Source organism: Podarcis cretensis (assembly GCF_951804945.1).
Source record: "Podarcis cretensis genome assembly, chromosome: 5".
In the NCBI taxonomy this organism is placed as follows: Eukaryota; Metazoa; Chordata; class Lepidosauria; order Squamata; family Lacertidae; genus Podarcis; species Podarcis cretensis.
The window spans coordinates 45889370-45913089 of record NC_137174.1 but is presented as its reverse complement, the minus strand read 5'-3'; the positions used below and the strand labels follow the sequence as shown (position 1 = coordinate 45913089).

At 38.6% G+C, this 23720-nt stretch overlaps 1 protein-coding gene across 1 annotated transcript in view; it reads right to left on the bottom strand.

Annotated features, from left to right (window-relative positions):
• Window positions 1–23720, bottom strand: part of CHST15 (carbohydrate sulfotransferase 15) — a 73450-nt gene that overhangs the window by 7343 nt on the left and 42387 nt on the right. The window contains exons 2-5 of the mRNA XM_079976722.1: window positions 17548–18556; window positions 13856–14195; window positions 9962–10099; window positions 6716–6872 (exon numbers count right to left, since the gene is read on the bottom strand). Coding sequence (XP_079832848.1) covers window positions 6716–6872; window positions 9962–10099; window positions 13856–14195; window positions 17548–18093 — 1181 coding nt within the window. The 5' untranslated portion in view covers window positions 18094–18556. The remainder of the gene's footprint in view (window positions 1–6715; window positions 6873–9961; window positions 10100–13855; window positions 14196–17547; window positions 18557–23720) is intronic.

Genomic DNA, 23720 nt, shown 5'->3' with positions numbered 1-23720 from the left:
GGCAACCCTAAATTGTGATTACTATTATGCAATGCTAATCTTTGCACTGAAGCAAAATATTAGCTGTTGTGGGTTTATCTTGATACCAAGGGACATTCCTCAAAAAACTGGGGATCTGTCATTCATTTTGATTATAATCAACTTCAAATATCTTTCTCTCTGTGTGCTTTCTGTTGTTAGAACTTGTTTGAAAATTAGCAGAACTATGCCTAGCACAGTATGCTCTGTCAATGGTCTATCAGTTATACTTTTTAAAAACAAAAACAATTCACTAAAATGTATATCTTAAAAGACCAATCAAATTCTTATAACCAATTTCCCCATTACAGGAAACTAATGCCTATATCTTGGTTAAGTACCATGACCTTTAGAAAGGGTCTTATCTCCTTCTCCAAACCCCTTAGCTTATGTATGTGTGTCACAACAGAATCCTATATATGTCTACTCAAAATTAAGTCTCAGAGATCAGTGGAACATCCTCCCAGGTAAGTATGGATGTTGGTAGAACATTTCTCCAAAGAGGGAATGAAATTGATTTTCCCAAGAGTTGTTAGAGAGACATATGTCATGTTTGTATGTCCAGATAAGATATGGTTTATGCACAAGTCTTTAGCTCTCAAAACTCCCCTACCTCTGCATGGCCAAGAGGGGGACTTTGCAAGACTTTGCTGAACTAGGGAACCTGGTTCACATTGACTATGGTTTATTTAAGCAGTACAGCTTCAGAAACCAAGGTTTCAACTTCCTATGTTTTTGAGACGTACCATGATTAGAGTTATACCACAGTCCTTGTGGAGGTTAAAACTGTTAGCTAACTAAAGGGTTGATTAAAATGAAAAGCTTAGGTAGTCCTTCTCCCAGATGCAGGGGAGAAGAGATGGGAGTGTGCAAGGCTGAAGCACACCTTACACAGTTTAGTGATTATACTATGGTACAGCAAGGAAACTCCATGTAGACAGTGGAGTGCCGACAAACTCCTTGTCAGGAGATTCTTATATTCTAATGAAATCTGTATAAGTTGTAGGATATTTCCTTATTTATTTATTTATTTACTTTGCTTTGTGGGACATCTTTATAAAAACCAAATCTTTGCTGATGAGGATTTCAGCTGCTCTTGCTACTTATGGCTCACTTGATGCTGTTACCGGCTGCCATAATCTATCACAATTAAGTGTAGGTGCACATGACTGCCTCTTCATCAGAAAAGATTGCAGAAGAAATGGAACCTAGCATAAAAAGTGGAACCATTTCTTTCAAGCACAGTTCCATATTTCAATTCTATCAGCATAAATACTTGGTTCTTGATGTGTTCCCTATGTTAACAATTTTGCAGAAGCTGTTTAATGATAGCAAAAATGAAAGGCTGAACCAGGCTTTAAATAAATGTTCACGGGTGGTCACATGGGCCTGCAGCTCTCAACAGTGCGACTGTTCCTCTTCCCTCAGTGTTGTCATGGTACAGAAATGTGTTTTTCCACAACTAAGGAAACATGCAGCTGCATGGTAGCTGCCTGCTTGTCTCTCTAATGCCAGAAGGAAAAGAGAAGGAAAACAAAGGCATTGGAAAGGAAAAGTGAGTGAGCAGGCATGCCATAACACAACAGTCACATGAAGTGCTAGGGCAGCAGAAGAGCAACTGCAAGTTCAGCTGCCGTAGTGTTCTGTTGCATTCCTAAATTTAAACTATTAAATAAATTGCTGTATGAATCCCCTTGTTCGTGCAGATTCTAGGAAAGGAAAATATGTGCACTGCAGCTACTGCTGGAATATTAAGGGGAATAGCACAAATGAGGAATATCTAGGCATTACCACAACCATGGCCATTGTATTCTCTTCCAGCACCCAAGATAACTCAGATTCTCTTTTGGCCAAATACTAATATCTCTGAAGATATTTTACAGCTGAGCTACGTGATCCATCATTATAGAATTCCATGGCTCAAAATGACTGGAAGTCAATTAGTTTACAGGGGGAAGCAATGCTGTATATCAGTGCACAACTTTTCTAGACATAAAACACACATTTAACTCCAGTCCAGTTTAGGACTCTTAGTTTTTCTTTCTCCATCCCTACAGCATTCCTCTAAAGAAAACCCCAAAACAATTAAATAAATAGTGACAATAATATTGGTGTAACCTCCCTTAGGTTAGGATGAAACCAGCATGTGGGTCTTTACTCTACCCATCAAATATTTACATTATGGCAAGGCACAGTTATGCTACTTGGCTGTCAGGAATAAAGAATTTACAATTCAGCAGTACATATAGGGTTAGATTTATCCCGTGGTGAGAGAAAAAGCACAATCTATTGTAATGGAAACTGTATCCATTACAAGTGGACAAAATTGGTATCTCCCAAGTTAAGGGGTATATTACGATATGAGACAGACACTAAAGCAACAGCTGCTGAATATTAGAGTCATATTGCAGAGCATTTCCAGATCATTTACAGAAGAAAGCCACTTCATCCAGCTCTCTTGCATACAATTACCATCTGTTAACATTAAGGCCACAAAATATATTTATCAAGTCAACAATGCGCTGTCTGCCTTGCAGGGGGCCATGAGGTGACTTGGGCAATAGGGAGCACTACTGCTGACAGCTCTTATTCTATGTAGTGCTGCTGCTGAGAATAGAATTCTAATAAGGAAAACATTCACATCAGGCGGTAGTGTGTTTTCCCTATGACTATCTTTCAAAAAAGAAAAAAAATTAAAAGCCAATTTACAAATCTAATATTTGATTTTTATATATGTGGCCATGATGCAGGAAATGCTGATGGCACTGGAAACTGATTTACCACTTTTTCTCCCATTTTGTAAAAATGACTAATCTGGAAAGAGGCTGAGCCTATGGACACAAATCAAATGAGACAAGGCAAACAGTCTATGAGCCTGATCAGATTTTACTTCCTCCCCTACTTCCCACTGTACCTCCTTTTCACAGGGGGGAAATGAATGAACCATAAGTTCATCCATTTATTTGAATATGGCATGACTAAAACTTCTTACAAGGAATTTAATGTCACAATGGGCCAGTTTAAGATTTACATCTTCCCTTGTGTGAGGAAAAGAACATGTGATCTTGCATGAATCCACAGCTCTCCCTAAGTATAAGCTGATCAGAAGCAGCATATGAACGGAACCTTTAAATAGGGATAAAAGTTATCATTTCCCTACAAAAATAATCTCATTCCTAAATTCCACAAGTTACTATTTTCAACCAGTGGTGCAAGTAATTATAGCCTCTTTAATAGTTTTACACCCCGACTCCCCTTCTCTTTAGATGCTAATGTGTATTACTTCACAAATGTGGTGAGCTAGCCCTCCTATATATAGAGTCTCTCTTGTTCAGTCTGCTGAGTTTGACCTTCCAGCTCTGTTCTAACCAGCACCACTGTGTTAGAGATGAACAAAAATCCCCATGTTCCACTTTGAAATCATTTGAGTTTTCCAAGCATTTCCACTGAGAACATTTTATTTTCAAGTACTCGCAAAAGCCTTCAAGCTTTTGTGAATGCTTGAAAATAAAATGTTCACAAAAATCCAATGTGCCCATTGAACTCAATACAGACATGATGCCTCCATTAGTTTAATAGACAGATTGAAACCTGTTGTGTACCGCAAAATGGCAGATGAAGGACAAAAAGTGATAACAGCTGGGAGCAGCTCCTACTTGAAATCATGGAGAGGTGTTATCAGTCGCTGTCAACAAGACTGAGCTAGATGGACCAGCGGTCTGATATGTTAATGTTTCAACAGGCAGATATAAACCTGTGGCATTCTCTCAAACACCTGGCAGGAGGGCAACAAGCAGTGCACGATCTAAGAAACTTTAGGACTATTCCTTGGGAACTGAAGCCAGCACATTAAAGCCTTGGGGGAAGAGGGGAACAGAACTGATGCAGGAGACTCGCTCAAGTCACCTTAGAGAAAAGCATATATTTGCAGCAGCAGAATAAGATTCTGATCCTGCAACTGTAGTATTCTCATTGCACAAAAGTAAGCAACAGTGAGTAATATTGCAGTGGTAGGGAAGCTTGCTTGTTTCTTTTTAAATACAAAAAGGGGAGATATGTGCCATGAGGCTAGAAAGGAGGAGCACATAGACTTGTGGGAGACAAGGGAGTGGTGCTCCCTTGCACCACTTTTTCTTTTCAAATGCCTGTATAGCATTGCGGTAGGAATGGAGAAGGCATGGAAATCATAGCTGACAGAACCAAGAAAAGAACCACAATCACAAATACAAATACACCTTAGAGTTGGGGTTCCCAAACTATGGTCCATAAACTTCACCCAGATGGTCTGTGGATTTGCAGTTGAAGATGACATATTCATCACATTAAATACAAGTATTGATTTTTGAATTGTACTTTTATTGCTTCTTTTGTTTCACATTTTGCATTTTATTATATTACAATCTGAATCCTATGGCATTCAAACTGCAGTACAATGAAGTACAATATATGAGAAAAAAGAGCAATAAAAATACAATTAAGAATTATATAGCATCTAGCACAGCACATTTCAATTGCTACAACAGGCAGAAAAAATAATTAAGTGATCCACCAAGACCCTGAGCAATCTTCAAGGGGTCTCTGGGGTGGGGTGTGGACAGTTTGGAAACCACTGCCTTTGAGTGCATAAGCTCACATCAAAAGATGTGGCTGAGTATTACAGATAATATTTTCCTTTACTATCCTTGCCTGGGGCCTGCAGAGCAACATATATTGCCTTCCAATATATGTTGCTAGCCTCTGCCTAAAATATACACAAAAGAAGAAAAGAACTGAACATGCCTTTAGTAAACTGAGGAAACTTAAATATTTCCAGAAAACAAATGTTATTACTTCAAGCTAGAAATAAGCAATACTTTGACCAAAAACCAATGGAATAACAGGTGGGGGTTGGGAACTGAATTTCAGCTGTCCTGCATTCCTCAGATGTCCAAAGTTCTTTATAGTTTCACCTCTTTCTGCTGTAACAGTAAAAGGATGAAAGTCATGGAATCCACCCCTAATAATGATTTATATACTCAGAGGAATGGTTGTTTGAAATTTAAAGCTTTGTTCTGATTTATCCCAAACTAATTATAAAAAGCAGACCTCAGCACTAGTGGGCCTTGCCAGGATGTAAGAGCACCAAATGCCAATGCCAAGCCTGGATGTGGTGACCTTAATATAATATTACTATTATCTGTCATTTTACATATGATGAGACGTCTTTTGAATATAGTTAATGAGACCTCAGCTTAACCATATCATCAAGGCTTTTTTACTTAAATCCTTAGGAAAAGACGGTGCTATATTGTTCCATAAAACTGTCTACCAGTTGCCATGGGTTCTTTCAGGAGGAAGAGGACAGAAATGTTACGAATAAATAATAATAGAATACCATGTGACTGTTGAAATAAATCACTTTACCATTTAAAAAAAGTGAGAATTGAACCATGCAATACAAGGCAAACAAGTCCTTATATCTCACCAAAAACAGGGATATTAAGAAGCAGGTGGAATCCTGTGAAGAGGGTTAAAATATTTATTCCCATATTACTGCTAAGGAGTACATGTCAGCAAAGCCTGAAGAACTGTGTTTCCTTTTCTTTCACTACAACTTGGAGTGGACTCTTGACCAAGGTACACACTACCTTGTGCAGGGGAGGAAAACCTGTTGACCTTTATTTCCATGCCTTATAGCAGATGGGCTACATTTGCCTTTTTCACACTGAAATTGCCCTAAGCAACTGGGATCTCCTCACAGCTCCCGGTTTCCATAGTTACCTGCATCTTTGCTAATGTCAACAAGATGAAAGATTATCTGTTATGGGAGTTTTACTTGTTCAATTTTACAACTCGTATCAGTTCAGATTGCATACTGTATTAACTCTTTCCCAGATCATGCTCAAGAATTAAAGGTATTCAAAGTTTCTCCAATATATGGAAATGAGGATTGAAAATGTGATTAATTAATTCAGAATGGGAAGTCAAAGCTACCATGGACTGTAATTCACCTTATTCTGAAACTAAGCAAAACAAGGAACGTTTTCCAAATCTTTTTACTGGAATTTAAACATTCTGGGGACTTCTAATAAAGGTAGAATTTTCTAGAGCAGGAGGCGCTAACCTTTTTTTGGTCCAAGGGCCACATTTGTCCTTTGGTCCAGGGCCACATGCCAGTGGTGGGTGTGGCTACTCCACCCTCTCGCATGCACACACACATCTTCCTAAGGTAAGCTAAGTGAATTAGCTGACAGGGAGAGTCAGGTGTGTTACTGTCCCCCTCATCAAATGATCAATCTGGTAAATAGTGAGGGGGCAATTTGCATCAGGGCTGGGTAGAGAGGTTCAAATCTCTTTGCCCACCAATGTTGTTGAAGTCTTGGGGGATTGCATCGGACTACTGGGCTGCAGGTAAGCCATCTCTATTCTAGAGCTAAAGAATTCTAAATATTCTTTAGCTCTAGAATAGGATTCCTAAAGAATCCATTTCTACACTAAAAACACCTTTGCTTTATAGATTGTATCAGCCATATAAAAAATAAGTTTTTAAAACAATGGATTCGATGAGGTGGTACAAGTGTTTATGGAGTTGAGTTGCGGGGGTGAGTTATGCTGCTCTCAACTTACCAATTTTGGGGGCAGCTGTCAACTACCCATGAAAACAAATAAAAAGAATAAAATACATTTCTTTGATACTATGTAAATATTGCTTGCTAACCTTTCAACAGGATCCCTAAGCATAACAATCAGCTTTGCATTTGGCTGGAAGGCATGGATGAAGTCCTGTATTAAGAATGGAGGCTCCCCTTCTGTACTGTTGTCATAGAAGAAAATCCAAGCGTTGTTGTCCCACATTGTCGAAGCACTCGCCTCTCCTAGGAATGACAAAAAGCTGCAGATCAGTGTCACTCTAGATGACTGGCTCATTCTGAGCACTGTTGTAAATGCACTGCAGGACCAGAACATTAAATGAAATATGCTAGGTCACTTCCTATTCTTGGCTATGGCAGCCAAAAATACACTTCTTAATAGTTGAGGGAGTTGGGTATGTCTTGGGCGGAGACTGAAAGGAAATACAATTGAGATTCCTGCATTGTAGGGGGTTGGATTGGATGATCCTCAGGATCCCTTCCAACTCTATGATCTTCAAATATCTGAAGGGCTACCACATGGAAGAGGGGGCAAGCTTATTTTCCACTGTTTCTGAGGATAGGGCCCAAGCCAATGGTTTCAAATTACAAGAAAGGTGATTCTGACTAATCATTAGGAAGAACTTTCTGACAGTAAGAGCTATTCAATAGTGGAACAGACAACTTGAAAGGTAATGGACGCTCTTTCAAAGGAGGTTTTTAAACAAAGGTTGGATGCCCTTCTGTCACAGATTCTTTAGCTATTATTTCTGCATTTCAGGGGGTTAGATTAGATAACCCCTTGACTTCCCATCCAACTCAGAAATTCCATGATTCTATTGTTTCATCATCTCTCTCCCCCACCCCATAGCACCACAACACGAATTAATGTTTGTGAGGAGGAATCTATATTTAACCCATGATGAATTAAATGCTGCTGCATTTATATATCAAATGAGAACAGCACATTCCAAAATATACCAATTTTTCATAGACGCTAAAAGCATACAACATATGATGAAACTGCCTACTTTCATTAAAAATGGCTCTTTAATGTCCTTAGCCAGAGATTAATGGTAAAAAATCATGTTGTGCTTTCATAAACCATTCTGGTAAATTTATCATAATAAGGATCAAAAATAAATAAACCCTGTCTAAAATGCCTGGAGCTGCAAGGGTAATGTCTTGTGTAGGGCTTCTGAAACCTCCATGGCTTCATCTGGCAATATAATTACAACCAAATAAAGATTTGATTCAGAGATGTTTTTGATTGTAAAATTACTTTCCCTGGTAAAGTTAGAGGGATGTTTATAGTTTTAATTATATCTCTCCTTTTTAATCATTTGACGTTTAATAATGTGGCTCCCTAAGAAAATCTCAGATTTTCATATTTCCTATAGATGGATTCTTGACTAAATTGTATTTTTAACAAGGTAATAAAAAAAGTTCATTATAATGAGCATATTAATTCAGATGATTTCCTGTAAACTTTATTAAAAAGAGGCCTTGTAAACATTTTCCTTAACAAAAAGTTCAGCTCCTTGCAAAGGCAATTGCTCAAAAAAAGTACATTAGCCGTTTGAATTAGCATTCTTTCCCTTACAAGAGACCAATAAAATAAAAAATGTAGCTTGTATGTGTCCTTGATAATAAAAGTCCAGAAAGAGCACTTGAGGCACAATATTTGTTTATAGAAAGAGCAGTGAACCTGCTCATATCACAACAAAATAATGAGGCCTAATAGCTTCTTGATTTAAAAAGTCAGGATATGTCAATAATGTCATAATAACTTTCGTAGGTCACAACAGCTTAGACTTTCCCCAGTCTCAGTAGACAGTAGAATAAATTGGTCCCTTGAAGGAAATCCAACCTATCCCATCTCTTATGCCTAGCAAATGTTTATTGTCACTATATTTGGTTCCTTTATGTAACTAAACAGCAGCACAGCAGGCAGAAATTACAGGTGGAGGTTCTTATTAACACCACATCTCCATCCCATGAAAAGTTTTATTTCCTAAAGTTTCCCAAGGCATTTGTGGAGTCTGAGCAGACTTTGTTTCCTACCTGCTGATGCCACACTTGCAACTATCCTGCACTGTCTTCCAAAAAAACAAAGTGCTGTTGCTGAATTAGGGTGACCAGATGCAAAAGAGGAAACCTGTGCCTTTAGCATTGTGTAGAAACAGATACTTCAGCAGGTATAGCTTCTCATGCAAACTACAGTGGTACCTCGCAAGACGAATGCCTCGTAAGATGAAAAACTCGCAAGACGAAAGAGTTTTTCGTTTTTTGAGTTGCTTCGCAAGACGAATTTCCCTATGGGCTTGCTTCGCAAGACAAAAACGTCTTGCAAGTTTGTTTCCTTTGTCTTGCAAGTTTGTTTCCTTTTTCTTAAAACCGTGCATTCAGGGGGTGCAGTTGCGACTTGACTTCGAGGAGCAACTCATAGCATGCGGTGTGGTAGCCTTTTTTGAGGTTTTTGAAGACTTTGGTGATTTTTGAAGCTTTTCCAAAGTCCGTGCTTCGCAAGACGAAAAAATCGCAAGACGAAAAAGCTCGCAGAACGAATTAATTTCGTCTTGCGAGGTACCACTGTACACCTCCTGAAATTGCCTCTCCTACCCAACCATTAAAGGTGCAAGGACTCTGTCCTCTTTGGCATCTGGTCAACCCTGAACTGAATGGATCCTAAGGGAAACAATAGAGCTAAAGTCCCATATACGTTATTTCATATATTCTTCCATGCCCATCAAGTTAATCAGATTACATATTTGCTTCATATGATGTCATTTGCTGTGGTTAAATCAGTGGGACATAGTGATGGAATGCATCTAGATTTCACTAGCAAGTGAAGGTATTTTTTATTCACAAAGTTTTTGCCCAATTCTGCATGTTTGTATTTCTTTGTAGTTATTTTTTATTTTAGATGGACAGCATGTTGCATTGAACACTATATTGTTGCCAAGGTGCTATAAAGTGTTATAAATAACTCAATAATATTAATGCATTTTTAAACAGCCTCTATTTACACTGAAAACAAGGTGCAAAATTAAAGATTTATAATGCTCTTCTTTTCAGACAGATGTTTGCTCAACTTTTCATTACTAGTTGAAGGCACACTTTCATGATGCTGTAAAGCTTGCATTACCCTTTTGCCAACAGAAGTTGTTCTAATAAAATGCCTTATCCACATTTTTGCTATCATATACTTAGCTTACATTGCTAAGATACAGAGGAGATCAGTGAACTCTTATCTTAGTACAGATAACTACCGATGTTATTAAAGCAAGTCTCATACCAGCAACATAAACCCCTATAAGCAGTAGTTTGTGTACCAATAATTATCTTGTTGAAGTCTTTTGCAGTGTCCCCCTGCAACGCACTCTGAATCTGATGAGCAGCCAAGTCAAACAAGTCCAGGTAATCTTCCACTGGGTAGCGATCATGAAATCCATCCCTCAGACGAATTATCCCTGAAAGCAAAAATAAATAAATAAAGTAAGCCTGGAATCTACAGTGGTATAGTAGAGATGTTTGCTGCTCTGCCTTTTGGACTATTTGGTGGAAGACCCTGTTCAAATAGCATAATCATAAATAAGATACGATAGTTGTTCAATTATGCTGATGGTTCAACAAGGAAATAATATGAATAACTATTTTCTTGCATGGTAGCTGCAGCAGGAATACTGCTTGCATAGAAACAGAGCTCTCAAATAACTCCTGGTATTGAATTAGTGGACATATAACATTTGGGAATTTCTTTTAATGAAGTCAAAAGAACCAGGACAGAGACAAAATGGCAATATAGCAAACTGGATTTGATGTGATGTGGTTAAGTACCATCAAAAGAACTTATTTTCTCCAAATTATAAACTACTGCTGTGAAATGTTCTGAAATTTAAAGAACTGATTTACTCTAAGTATATCAATCTCATTTTGTTTTTCAACTTACTTTATAAAACACTATATTCTATTATTTTTTCAAGTTCTTTTTTATTGTAAAATTAACAGTAATAAAAGGAATCTCTTTCTCTTTCTAGATTATGGTTGTTTCATTAGGCAGAAAAGTGCACGAGAACCATGAGTCAAAGAAAGTCTGCCTAGTATCTTCTATACTAAAGCACAGTCTGCCACTGTAGAAATGAATGAATAAGGAGATATTAATAGGTCAGAGCAAACTACAAAGACTTCAGAGCAAAGAACCGGGAAATGCAGCCAAGAGAATTATGTAGAAGGCCCAGAGGATTCTGGTTTTAACCAGGTATTTATTATCATGCCAGTGTTTGTGAAGCTGCTCCAAAATATCTAGGTCCTGGCACATCTAGGCCTGATGGTGAATAGACTGGAGGCTGCTATAAAGATGTAGACTGGGTCCTGGAGTCAGGCAAGGAAGTGAGTACCTGATTCATATCGAGCAGGCTGCAAACTTCACAGTGCTCCTGTACATAAGCATGGTATGGCCTGCATGCTTTGAATTAGTTTTTCATGGCCTCCTTCCTTTTGGATGCTGCTGGAGCAATAGCCCAAAGGACCTTATTTGTGCTGTGCCAGGCACAGTAGGCATAAAGGCCTCTTGCTTTTAGTGTATAGCAGTGATGACATCAATATACCTCAAAGGCCTTGGAGGTCTCTGGACAGATAAAACAAGGCATGGCATGGTGGGCAACCCAAGCTGTATCAAGCTGTATCATCATTGCATTAGAATTTAGTAGTTCCTCCCAATTTTTATAGGGTGCTCTGCCCTGTCAGAACTCCAAATCCACAGCTAAATGCCAAATATTTGCAAAATATGGAAGCAAGCCTACTTATAATATAACTTGGAATTCTGGGGGAAAGTGTATTTTTTGCTATTATGTTAATAAGTTTCATGTTCTTATTTTGTGTTTTTATGTTGTAAGCCACCCTGTGATCTTCAGATGAAGGGTGGTATATAACTTTAACGAGGAAGAAGCAGCAGCAGAAGGCTGGTTTATGGGTATTCTTACATGCTGTTACATGTAACTTGTTAGCATGCCTGTGTTCCACTCAGAGTGGCATACATAGTCTTCTTGGCCAGATGGCAAAGCCCAGAGTTTCTCAGCTTTGGAGATGTACCTGCCTGGTCCTTTCAAATAATTCTAAAACAGTTGTTGTTTGCATTTGGCCTCAGAACATGGAATTTTATTTGAAATAAATTGAGAAGTTGTTTTATTGGGCCAAGTATAGAACTCGTATAAGAGACAAACCACAAAGAATATGCTTGAAAGAACACTGCACACCAATTAAAATCCCTCTGAAATTAGTTCAGCTCATTTTTATTGAGTTTGCTGCTTCAACTGCCTTAGCAGAGGAAACCAGTTGTACCAATTTAGTCCATTTCAACTAGAGGGACTTCACTCATACTTGAAGGCATTATCATATATAATCTGAAAAGCAGTGGTTTCCTATTCAAACCAATTTGCAGACAGAAGAAGCTCTGTTGTGTATTCGTTCTAAGGCTTTATCTGAAGCAGGGGGAGGGCGTACACAACTGAACCTATCCCCTGTGTAGTATAAACCTCAGGCTACTAGGCCATCTATATCACTAATCATAAGCCAAAACACTAGTGTCAAAATCCATAGAGGCTAAACTGTTCCCTTGTGTCTTGAGACATACTGAGCAGAACCAGACTGAAGTGACTACAACCAGGCTTGGCAGGGAGGGAGCTCAGTTTTAATAATTAAAAAAATAATGAAAACATATTCTCTACTGCTTTGATATTTCAAGATTTGAATCCTTGCAACTCTTGAAAGCAAATAAAAATAAATCTGTTTCCTGAACTAAAAATCCTAGGAAACCCGTCAGCAGAATGGTAGCAGGGTCAGTGTCAACATCCACGGGCAGAAGCCCAAGGATTCCAGGTGCTGACGCTGGTCCTGCTTTCAGATAATCATTGTAATTGCTTCCAACCCTCACTCCTGCCAAACTGGCACTCAAGCAAGGTAGATATTAGAAACTGTTGTCACTATGTCCTTGAATGAGCTCATCATCAGATGGGAACTAGCACTAAGTCTGTTCACCTTTCAAACCAGGCCAATACAGACTGTGGAGTCAAGCTCTGTTATACAACACTATGCAACTGAAGCATCTGGGCAGGCTAATCACACATGCCTGTATTCTAAGATAGCTCAGTCGGTAGAGCACGAGACTCTTAATCTCAAGGTTGTGGGTTCGAGCCCCGTGTTGGGCAAAATATTCCTGCATTTCAGGCGGCTGGACTAGATAACCCTTGCAGTCCCTTCCAACTCTATTATTCTATGCAACTGGCACCTTTCCTCCAAGGGAAAACCCATGCAATCTGCCTTATCCTTGTGACTGCATCGTCCATGTATCAGCCACAGGCCCAGCACCAGAGTTCCATGGGCAGCTGTCCATGACATGAGCCCTTTGCTTTGGGCAAATGAAAACCACTGACTCTCCAACACTACAGCCTTAGCAGCTGAAGCACCCAGCATATTAACTCCACAAAATAAACTACTCCTACACAGGGACCTCACATACTAAGAGGGTGCTTAAAACAGTGGTGACTAGCAGAACTTGCTCACTAAACTGCCCCCCCCTTTATGATGCTGCTGCATATACCTGTCACTTTCAAGGTTAAGGGGTGAGAGTCCCTGGGGGCAGGAAACCAAGAGCCCCACTAAACCTGGTATTGATCAAGCCACATGGAACTGTCAAAAAGAAAAGCAGTTCTCATGTTACCGCAAGGCACTGCCTGAAATGGATTTTTAGCACCAACTCCTTTACCTAAGCCAGAGCAGGTATTTTGAAAGAATTACACAAAAAGGCAAATTTGTATAGACATCTGCTTATGGCCAAACAACAAACAGTGCTACCCATCCTAGGTTTTTCTAGTTGATGACAGCTTATTATAAATTTGTGCAATGTTAAGATTTGCTCTGCACGCAGCTGACAAGCAACCTGGGCATTATATAGATCAATTCATTAATATTAGGGCAGGCTGTTGTTTATACCAATCCAGCTGATAGGCTTCTCTATATTAGGCTGCTGATTGGGGGCTTGTTACGTGCACTTCCAGTGTGTATCCAACGCAATTTGCCATAGATACAGACATTAAGGCTAGACCTATTGGTTTCCAGCATTAGGTCTACTGGAGAAACTTAAAAATGAAGAGATGCTGCTTCGAAAGGAAGATTTAAGAATTCATTTCTGCCAGCACAACTCTGTGTCAGATAGTGTGTTTACTCACCAAACCTTTTCCTTGTCCACCAGTGAGGCTCCTTAATTGCTGAGAATCTCACATCAGGATGTAACCTGAGCCTATCATAAAGGTCTGTTGTTCCACACTTTGGCTGGCCTATGATGTAGAAATGGGGAAGGCAGCGTAGCCGGTAGTGCTTCTCCTTGTAATGATACAAATGGCTCCAAAACACCTTTCTAAGGTAATCAAATATTGTCCGAAAACGTTTGGAATACAACGCATATGAGTTTGTAGCATAAGGATCCCTAGTAGTGTTTCCTTTGTACTCTTCATACCAACAAGGATTCTTGCTGTTTGGAAGAAACTTGTTAGGAATTACGGAGAACATCTGCAAAACAGAGAATAAAAGCTCTCATTCAGGCAGGAAATAAAGAACATGGTAGCACTTCCGGTTATGATAATCCTATTGTTTACACATTCCAGACATTTTAATGTTCCGATAGCCTATGCTGTTGCACAGATATAAGACCAGGAGGATATGTAGAGCTGGCAGAGAAGAGGAATATATTTGTAAAGCCCAGCTCTTAAACACAAAAATAAGTGATATGGTTATCTAAACCTAAATATTGCTTCTATGCAGACTTCCATAGATAGAATTGTATTTTAAGAAATTAATTCCTAGAGCAGATGGAATTCATCTATGTATGACAAAATTATAACGCATCAACAGAAGGAATAATTTGAGAAAAGCAGCACACACTACATAACACAGCAATTCTCTACAAAAGCTTCTGCATAGCAACCACTCTATTAAATATGAGGGGTTGGGAACCTTTTTTAGCTCAAGGGGCTTCTGGGACCCACATGCCAGTGTTGGGTGGTACCAGAAGCAAAAATAGATGGAGCAACAAATGTGAATTTTACCACTGTACAATAGGCTAGTTTCTATACACATTCACACACACTCAATCTCTCTCATCCATCCAGACAAGCAAACAGCATTATCAAAGTTCAAGGATGCATTTCCTGCAGGGAAGGGTGCAAACCAGGACTGGTGGGGCGTGGGGCTAGAAAAGGGATGTAGGAGGGACAGGCAGAGTGACCTGAATGCTGCATTGAGATCATACACCCCTAGACTACAATCAGAAGGGCCAACAGGATTTTCTGGGTCCAGTATACTGTATATGGATTGGCCACATTGACCTACTCACAAAAGAGACCACAGATTTGTATATGTTTTGCGTGATAAAATGTCTGACAGCTAGAATGTGAATATCTTTCCCCATACTTAATCTGTTGAATTTTTGCCTTCCACACAGCTTTCTCCAATGCTAGCCCATAAGCGAAGCCTAGGCTGAAACCATGTACTACTTTTACCTGGGAGTAATCCCCATTAAATAAAAAGAAACTTATTTCTGTGTAGACACTGTACAGTACTTCATTGTACCTGTAAGTTAACTGCAGAGTGAATTCTTAATGAGAGTCTGGTCTTTAGTTCCTACACAGTAGGAGACATATTGAAGACTATTTGCAACAGTTTTCACATTTTGCTTTTGCCATTTCTGCTTTTCATCTTGTTTTAGCATGGGCAACTGAGAACAGAAGACCTGATGCTACAGTTGTAGAAACTGTCACCCTGAGCTATATCTGTAATGAGTTTGCACAGCGATTCACACACTGCTTCCAACATAGTCATATCCCTGCACAAACGTAAAAGAAACACCACATAATGTCCTATAGTATCATAATGTCCTATAGTATCATCAAGCATTCTGCCACCTGGGCGTCTGACTTCACACAGGTCACTTTCATGTTGCTTCCACTATAGCATCCTATAGCAAAAACTGGACCTAGTAAAGACACAAGTTTGTGTTGTATAGGGTTATGATACTACTGGACAGCATAGCAATGGCTTCAATAATAGTCATAGATTAATTTATTGGATGAATTATAGGGTAAAGGAAAGCCAAGGTGAATTTTCAGAGCCAAAGCAATAACAGAAATCCTTGGGAGATCACCAAGTGACTCTTGTGGTTTATATGGAACTAATTCAGAGATGTATGGAGTGGTTGGGAACATAAGAATCTTCCTTATGCCAAATCAGACCATTTTTTCATCTAGCTCAGTTCTGTCTATACTGACTGACTGCAGGTCTCCAGGATTTCAATTCCCAGGCAATCACTCACAATAACACTAGTTCAATGCTTATCTAAGCGAACCAAAGAGGTACATATTGTGCTGCTGCACTTGATATTGCATAGGAAGGATATAGTTCACCAATATTAATAGTGAACCTAAACAGTCACACCTAAGAGAGTATCTCAGCTTGGTATTGTGAACATTGGAAAACCTGGCTGAAGGTTATTGAAATATGCAAGTCCAATAAGATTAAGCAAACTGGAAGATATGCATGCAAGGAAATAATAATTAGGAAACACTGGTTTAAATGAAGATGAAATACACAGATCAAATTAATGTTCAGGTTTAGTTAATAAAACTGTACCACTTTCATTGTAAAGAAACACTGACTTCTAGTTGTTTAACATAAATTCTATACCTTCCTGAAATCCCTCACATTTTAGCATTTTAGAGTCCTAAAAGTCTAAGGAGTAGATTGTGCTTCAAAGTGTTCATATGGACCTTTAAGCGTGTCTCCATCCAATAATTTTCTCTTCCCACATACTCCCAAACATCTGTTAACACTCTACATTCCTGAGCATCTACAAACTGCATATAAGAAACCTCCTTGGAAGAATTAGACTTATCTAGATAAAGAATTCTTAGAACTTTCTGTGTTCACTCTCTTCAGGTCTGATTTACCAATAGCAGTGGCAACCACATCTCTGTTTCCTGTACACCAGTAAAAGCATGTAGTGATAAGCCAGTTTTTATGTCTGGTATTTATATAGCAGCAATTGCACAAATTAGATGCATGCAAGGAGGAAATTTTAACATCTCTTTCCATGATGGGCTTTGCCAACATGAAAAGAGCTTTTAAGTTCTCATACTTGCTTACTAGGCTCTGGGAGGCTCCCTCAAGATCCCATGGGGCCATCTGAAATCTCATGAGATTCCATGGAAGCTCCCAGAGCCTGAATGAGACCTTTCCACAACCCAGTATGCCTGGTTTCATGGAAGGGAAGGTCCACTTGCAACACCAGCTTCAGAAAGGTAGGAAGCATCACGCAGGGGCAGTTCTGGAATTGTTCTGACTATATACAATTTTGGCTTTACTCGCAATCCTCCAGAACGTACCCCCTGTGCAACTTGTAAGTCTATTGTATGTACAATTGATAAAAATCACTTCATTTAAGCGTCTGATCTGACTAGCAGAATGTCTATGATCATCCAGCTACAGTAACTACCTCACTGTTTGATCTGATCTTCCCATATTTCCAGAGGAAAGTTATAAAGCACCACAGTGGCTTTCCCTAGGCTCCAACATGTGTGTTCCAGTTTCTGAGACTATCTAATGTTCTCAATCATATCTACTACTGGGTCATATCAAAAGCATGAATGAAGAGAAGCAGCTATACAACTGATAGGGAGTCCCAATGCCTTGCTAAATGTCAATGTTAACCTAAACTGAAGTGCATCTGCCTTGATTCCTCAGTGAGTGTTAACTTAAGAGTGCATTGGCTTATAATGGCATCACTGTGTTGGTGTTGACTAGATACTACAGAGAGTAATGGTCAAGGTTACCATTTTTAAATCAATAGTTCTCCCTCTTGTATACTCACATGCATTTCTTGTTTCTTCAAATCTTCTAAGTCTGGAAGATGTCTAGTTATAAACTCAATGTTTGTAGTAATTGTGTCAATAATTACTTTAATGCTTGGATAATCCTTTGCATATGAAATATTCATTTTAGATGTTTGGTAATGGTCTTTCATATCACAGAGGCTCTCATTGTCCATTAAGTTTGAACTGCTAGTAAAAGCTCCATATCGTAGTGCTGGCTGCATCAGCAAGAGGCCACGTTTAGCTCCAGTCAGTATATAGGATGCCATCACTAGCATCATTATTAATAATCCAAACATTAAACTGCATAGTTTTCCTTTCTTCAAGCAAAACAATCCAGTCCAGCTTTCACTGTGATAAGTCCTTACTTCTAGCACTGCAAGCAAGTTCATCTGTTTGCTATCCACGTGCAACAGAACTTTATTTTTATCTCTGCACAGAGAAGGACACTCTTTAATATTGTGAGTTGGCCGCTGGCACTTGAAACACTGTCTGTGCAAGTCATTTGATAACAATGCTATGCAACGTTGAATGCAATGCTTCATATTAGTACCATTAAAGAATTGGTGTAAGGAGCCATTTCAAATGGATGAAAGTCACTTTCTACAAGCAATCAAGAAACTTTGTCAAATCAGTATATATATTTTTTAAAAAATCAGACTAACCAAAATAGATGGCAACTACTGAAAATAATATGGCAATGTATTAGAGGCACATTATACTTGATCTGGACATACAAAATTTTGTTTTTAAGTTGATGATGATGAGTTCAGGTTTTTCCCATTGAACAAAATGAGGAGAGTGGGATTTCACTGTACAGAGTGAAGTGACACAAAAAACAAAAGGAGCTCATTGTCCTTTCATCAAAATTAAACAAATTTAGGTTTGTGAGAGAAAAGATTCTTCTTGAGATTTAAATATATTCGTTTAAAATGTAGGTTCCAAGACAGAGAAATGATCTGGAGTTCTTCATTTTTATAATCACTTCAGAGGATTCTGTTGTGTAACCTAGAAGAGAACAAAGAGAAAACGTGAATAAAATTATCTGTCCAGAAGTCAGACCAAAGTGTTACTCACTTTATTAGGCGATGGACTACTGAAATATCAACCCTGGTAGATGAATCTATGTTAAATTGCATATTAAGGGGAAAGGTAAATTCTGAGTACTGGAAATAAGTATAGAGGACTTGAAAATGATTTGGACAGGAACTTGAAGGACTAACTACTTACATGAACTTGCTGAACTATTCAGCCCCTTTTGAGGTGGTATCTATCCTGTGCCCCATCCTCTGAGGTGAGGAGGATAGCAACAAGAGTCAGGGCCTTCACCAAACCATAAGGCCTCCCCCCCCCAATAATTTGGGGGGGGGTTAAATTTCTGCTTTTTGCTTTGGTTTTTAATAGCATCTGGTGCATGCTTCTGAACTGAATTTGTTGTGTGTGTTTATCTGCTTGAATTTTCCTTGATTGTTTTGTGGTATTGTGAGCCATCTGAAGAATCCCCGTGATTAAGAGGCAGAATATAAATATTTGAGATAAAGAGATAGAAAGATGAGGTACATGGAAGGGAAAGGTGGTGAGCGTGTCAAATGACAATTTTATGCTGGGATACTCTGAAGACTATGGTACAGATTACAAATAAGATTAAGCTAAGCAATCATCTGGGTCAAGATTACCCAGTGGGACATTCTAAAGGCCAATCTAATGGATCTGTGGGGCAAGAAAGCTGTTTAGAAAGGGAGCAGCATCCATGGTTTGTGTGAAGGCTCCACAGGCAAATTTTGAGCAAAGAATAATACTAACACAGTGGATTTTTGAGTAGCAAAAATCACCAAGTTTGTATTGGGCAGGAAGAAAAAGCCATGGTTAAGGGTTCAGGAATACAGCAGCCCCTAGAGATTCTCTAAAATGAATTGTGGCCACAAATTGATTTCTGTTTTCCAGTCCTTGCTTGGACATACTCATTATTAACCTAAGCAACAAAGGGGTAATAAGTAGGATACTTCTGGAGAGAAAGTAATTGAATGTCTCTCCCTTTCAAGATCGATAAAGAATATTAAGCAGCAGCACCAAAAAAATTGCATTAAACTGTTGCAAATAAATTTTAATACTGTGGAGGTAGCATATTCCAAGAATTCAAGGGGAAATGAGAATATGGCTATATCAGACCAGTGCATTAACCCTTTCTCTAATGTGCAGTTCAAGAAGAAAAACTTGGGCCTTTAGGTATGCATAGCACTGGGATTTTTTCTCTTCCCCACCCCATGAAACAGTTGTGATACTAGTGGTAATCCAAAGTCTCACTTAAGTGCACAGAGCCAGCAGCACAACTCTTTGAAACAGAGCCTCAATTGCTTACATTCTATTAAATTAAAATGTTGATCGCAATTAAATTTCAGCAGGACAGAAAAGCCTGTGATTCCATTTTGACATATTTAAAGTATCTACAGCATCAACTAATGTTTTGTTTATATCATGAAGGATTTCAGAGATGTAAACATTTTGACCAATCACATTTTACAAAACATAACTGAAATTATGTGTGCTACAAGGAAAAAAATGAACCAAGAAATCACTGTAATGGAAAATTAAGACATGTACATTAAACCACACACTGCTACTGCTTAGGGATGCTATACTCTACGGTTTCATTCAACATTTATTAAGCACACCAACCTGATCCCCACTTCCCAGATGAATACATAAGACTGTAATGTACTTGTTGCATTGTCTTCTGCTGCTTTTATAGGAACTCTACAAGCTGAGTTAATGGCAACTTAAACTTCATTCTTGATGAGGCCCAGGAGCCTACACTGATCAGTAACCAGCTCCTTCAGCCAGACCACACCTCTGACTCATAGATGTTTCTCTTAAAGGTGGCACATGTAGGAAACTGTATTAAGCTGCTAATGCATGCATTAGAGCAGGCATCCCCAAACTCGGCCCTCCAGATGTTTTGGGACTACAACTCCCATCACCCCTAGCTAACAGGACCAGTGGTCAAGGATGATGGGAACTGTAGTCCCAAAACATTTGGAGGGCCAAGTTTGGGGATGCCTGCATTAGAGATATCCTTCCGTTTTCCATTAGGGATACTGTTCTTGGCTCAGAAAATGTATCAAAATATGCATTAAAATGTTTAGATGAATATAAGAATATGTTTAATTTATGTCAAAATGCATATAAAATATGTTTTAGGAGACTATACGGACAGAAATGCATGTTTTGTTGGGGAGAAAATGTCAGTAAATGTGAATTTACATACATTGCTTTAAAATGCAGATTGACATGTAAACAGGGTGGACTAGATTTAGGAATGGGCTTATGGATGCAAAATACACATGGACCAGAAATAGACATCCATCTATCCCCAACTCTTGAACCACAGAAATAAAATGAAAATTGTGCACATAAGAACTTAGTCTACAAATAGGGTTCCCTATGCTGGCTAATTGGCTATGGAGTTTGAATCATATGTTTGATGACAGATAACCTTTTGAGGGACACCTAAACAACTTGTGCAAATACCAAGCTTTTTTCCTCCATTTTTGTGCCAACTCTTGAACACTGATTGGACCCAGATCTTAATAACTAACACAGTTGTAAGTGTCCCTTTACATGAGACGGTGATCAATAAGGTAGTGGCCTCTCAATCAAGACATTATTGGAAGTTTCTGTGCCAGGTACAAAAGTTGTTATTCACCCAAACTTTTAGTTAAAGTAGTGCTCCTAACTTTGTCGGAGTAAGATCAGTGAAATCTCCAGTCCAAGCTCACGAAGAATCTATTTATATGTTATTTGTAAACCTCCTTTCAAGACTGCATTTTTCTGATTCAACCAATTATTCTGGTTCCACAGTAGCAAGAACAAACTTTGCTAAATAGGACACAGAGGAAATCAGATAAGATTCAATATGGTTTATAGAATACATGTTATTAGACGCCTGCATTTACAGGTGTTTTTGACTTACAGAAAATCTTTCCGTCTGCAATTTGTCAAAAAAACAACAACAAAAAAACACAGCATATAAAGAACACAGATTCATGTTATCATTGGCACTGAAAACAGGTACATTCCAGTTTTTACTTTGTAAAACTAGCAAATAGATAAAGGAAAATTACTACCATGAAGTCTTCTTACAATATACCAAACTAAGTCTTCAACTACCAGTTGCTGCTTCAAGTGCACAACGTTTTCTTATACAGTTCTTATGAAAACCAGCTGAGTCCCTAAGGGTTTAACACTGACTTACAGGCATAATTACTGTATGATTGAAAAAAGTTTGTAATTAAAATCAGCAAATGACAGAAAGTGGAGCATTTGAACTGCTTCTTGTGCTGAGCACCGGCTTATGTCTGAGTAGAATTAGAAGACCCAGAAGGAGCCTTCAGAAATGTTCAAAAGCATTATTAGAGATATATGTGCCAGTGCATAAATAAGAACCTTCATATAACTACTGAAAATAAGTTTCAAGTTTCAATACAATTACTCACATTAGTAAAAGGAACACATGGATGGGTTTTAATGACCCTGCAGGCTTTAAACTAAGATGTTAAGAGGAGTGAAAGAAAAGAGAATTGCAAAAATAGTAAGCTGACTTCATAATAATTGCATAATATGATTGTGGAACATTTAAATAAATGGGATGAATTATTTAAATAAACGAGACAATTATGTGATTCACATTTTACAAGGGTTTGTTTCACTGTGATCAAGTAGTAAATTTGCCCACCAAGAACGATGAAGTAATGTAAACTGCTATAGTAGTTAGAGAATAGGAAATTACTCACCCTTTAAAATTAACTATTAACAGCAAACTTTACATGTTAAATATCATGGTGTTTTAGTATACAGCACTTGCAAACCGTATGTAGCAATCCCAGCAAAAAATTTTAATAGCCTGAGAACACGATGAAGGAAGAATCCATTGTAGCTGGATTTATACTAAACCAAGCATTGCTGCATCTTGCATTGTGTGCACATTTGTGTGTGAGTGGCTTGTGCAGTTTATTAAAAATAGCCCAATCAATTATATGCAAAATTATGCTGTGTGTGTGTGTGTGTTATAAAAGGACCAGACCACATGCAGTACTACATTTCCGAAGAGTAATTTTGCAAATATTAATACATACGTAGATATTAATACCTAAGTTTCTGGGTAGTTTTCCAACAGCACTTCCCACAACACAGTAAGAGAGTAAGAGTAGCCAGTAAGAGAGACACTGACAGCCAGTGCAGGTAAGTGGTTAGAGTGTTGGACTAGGACCTGGGAGACTAAGGTTCAATTTCCCACTCAGCCATGAAACTCATTGGGTGACCTTGGGCCAGACACTACCTCTCAGCCTAACCTACCTTCCACGGTTGTTGTGGGAATTAACGTGGAGAAGGAACAACCATGTATGCCATCTTGAAGTTTTTGGGGAAAAGGAGGGGAATGTAAATGCAATAAAGGATGTTATCAGATTACCACAGTACAAAGCTGGTACATCAGCTATACCTGGTAAAATATGCTATAGGCCACAGAAGTCAGTTGGGCAGCACCACCAAGCTGCAAATCTAATGGAATAGGGTCATCTAAACACTCCTTCCCAAGCCAGGAAACCCCCTAGGCAGCAGCAGCAAATATTCTATATTTTACAGACTGAGCTACATAACTGTTCTTGATATTATGTTTTTGTACACCTGAAGAAACAGCTGTGACTTCAGAAAACTGGTCCATGTCTTTCAAATGGGAGGAAGACCAGAATAGAGCTATTTTTAATGTGTAAAATGTCAGTGGGTATCTGACTAACTTGGAGATGGAATCCAAGCAACTGAATTCTCACCCTGATCCATCAGCCTGCTCTCAACTTTGTCTGGAGCTACGAAGATGCTATGAATAACAATTTGTTAAAGAGGAGATTTGGAATTTCTCTTCAAGGCCCATCAATGCAACACTTGTTAGGAAGCTCCGTTCTTGAAGCCAGACAAAGCTTCTATGACTGACATTAATTCTTATTCTTCTAAAAATGAACTGTCAAAACTATATTAAAGAATGCAGAGCTATGAATCTTGCATAATGCTTCTAAGCCTTGCCCCCGTTCCCCACACAAGCAAATTTATTGTGACACTTCATATGGAAACAAAATGAATAATAATTTATTAGACCTCTACTGGAATTTATTGGAATGCT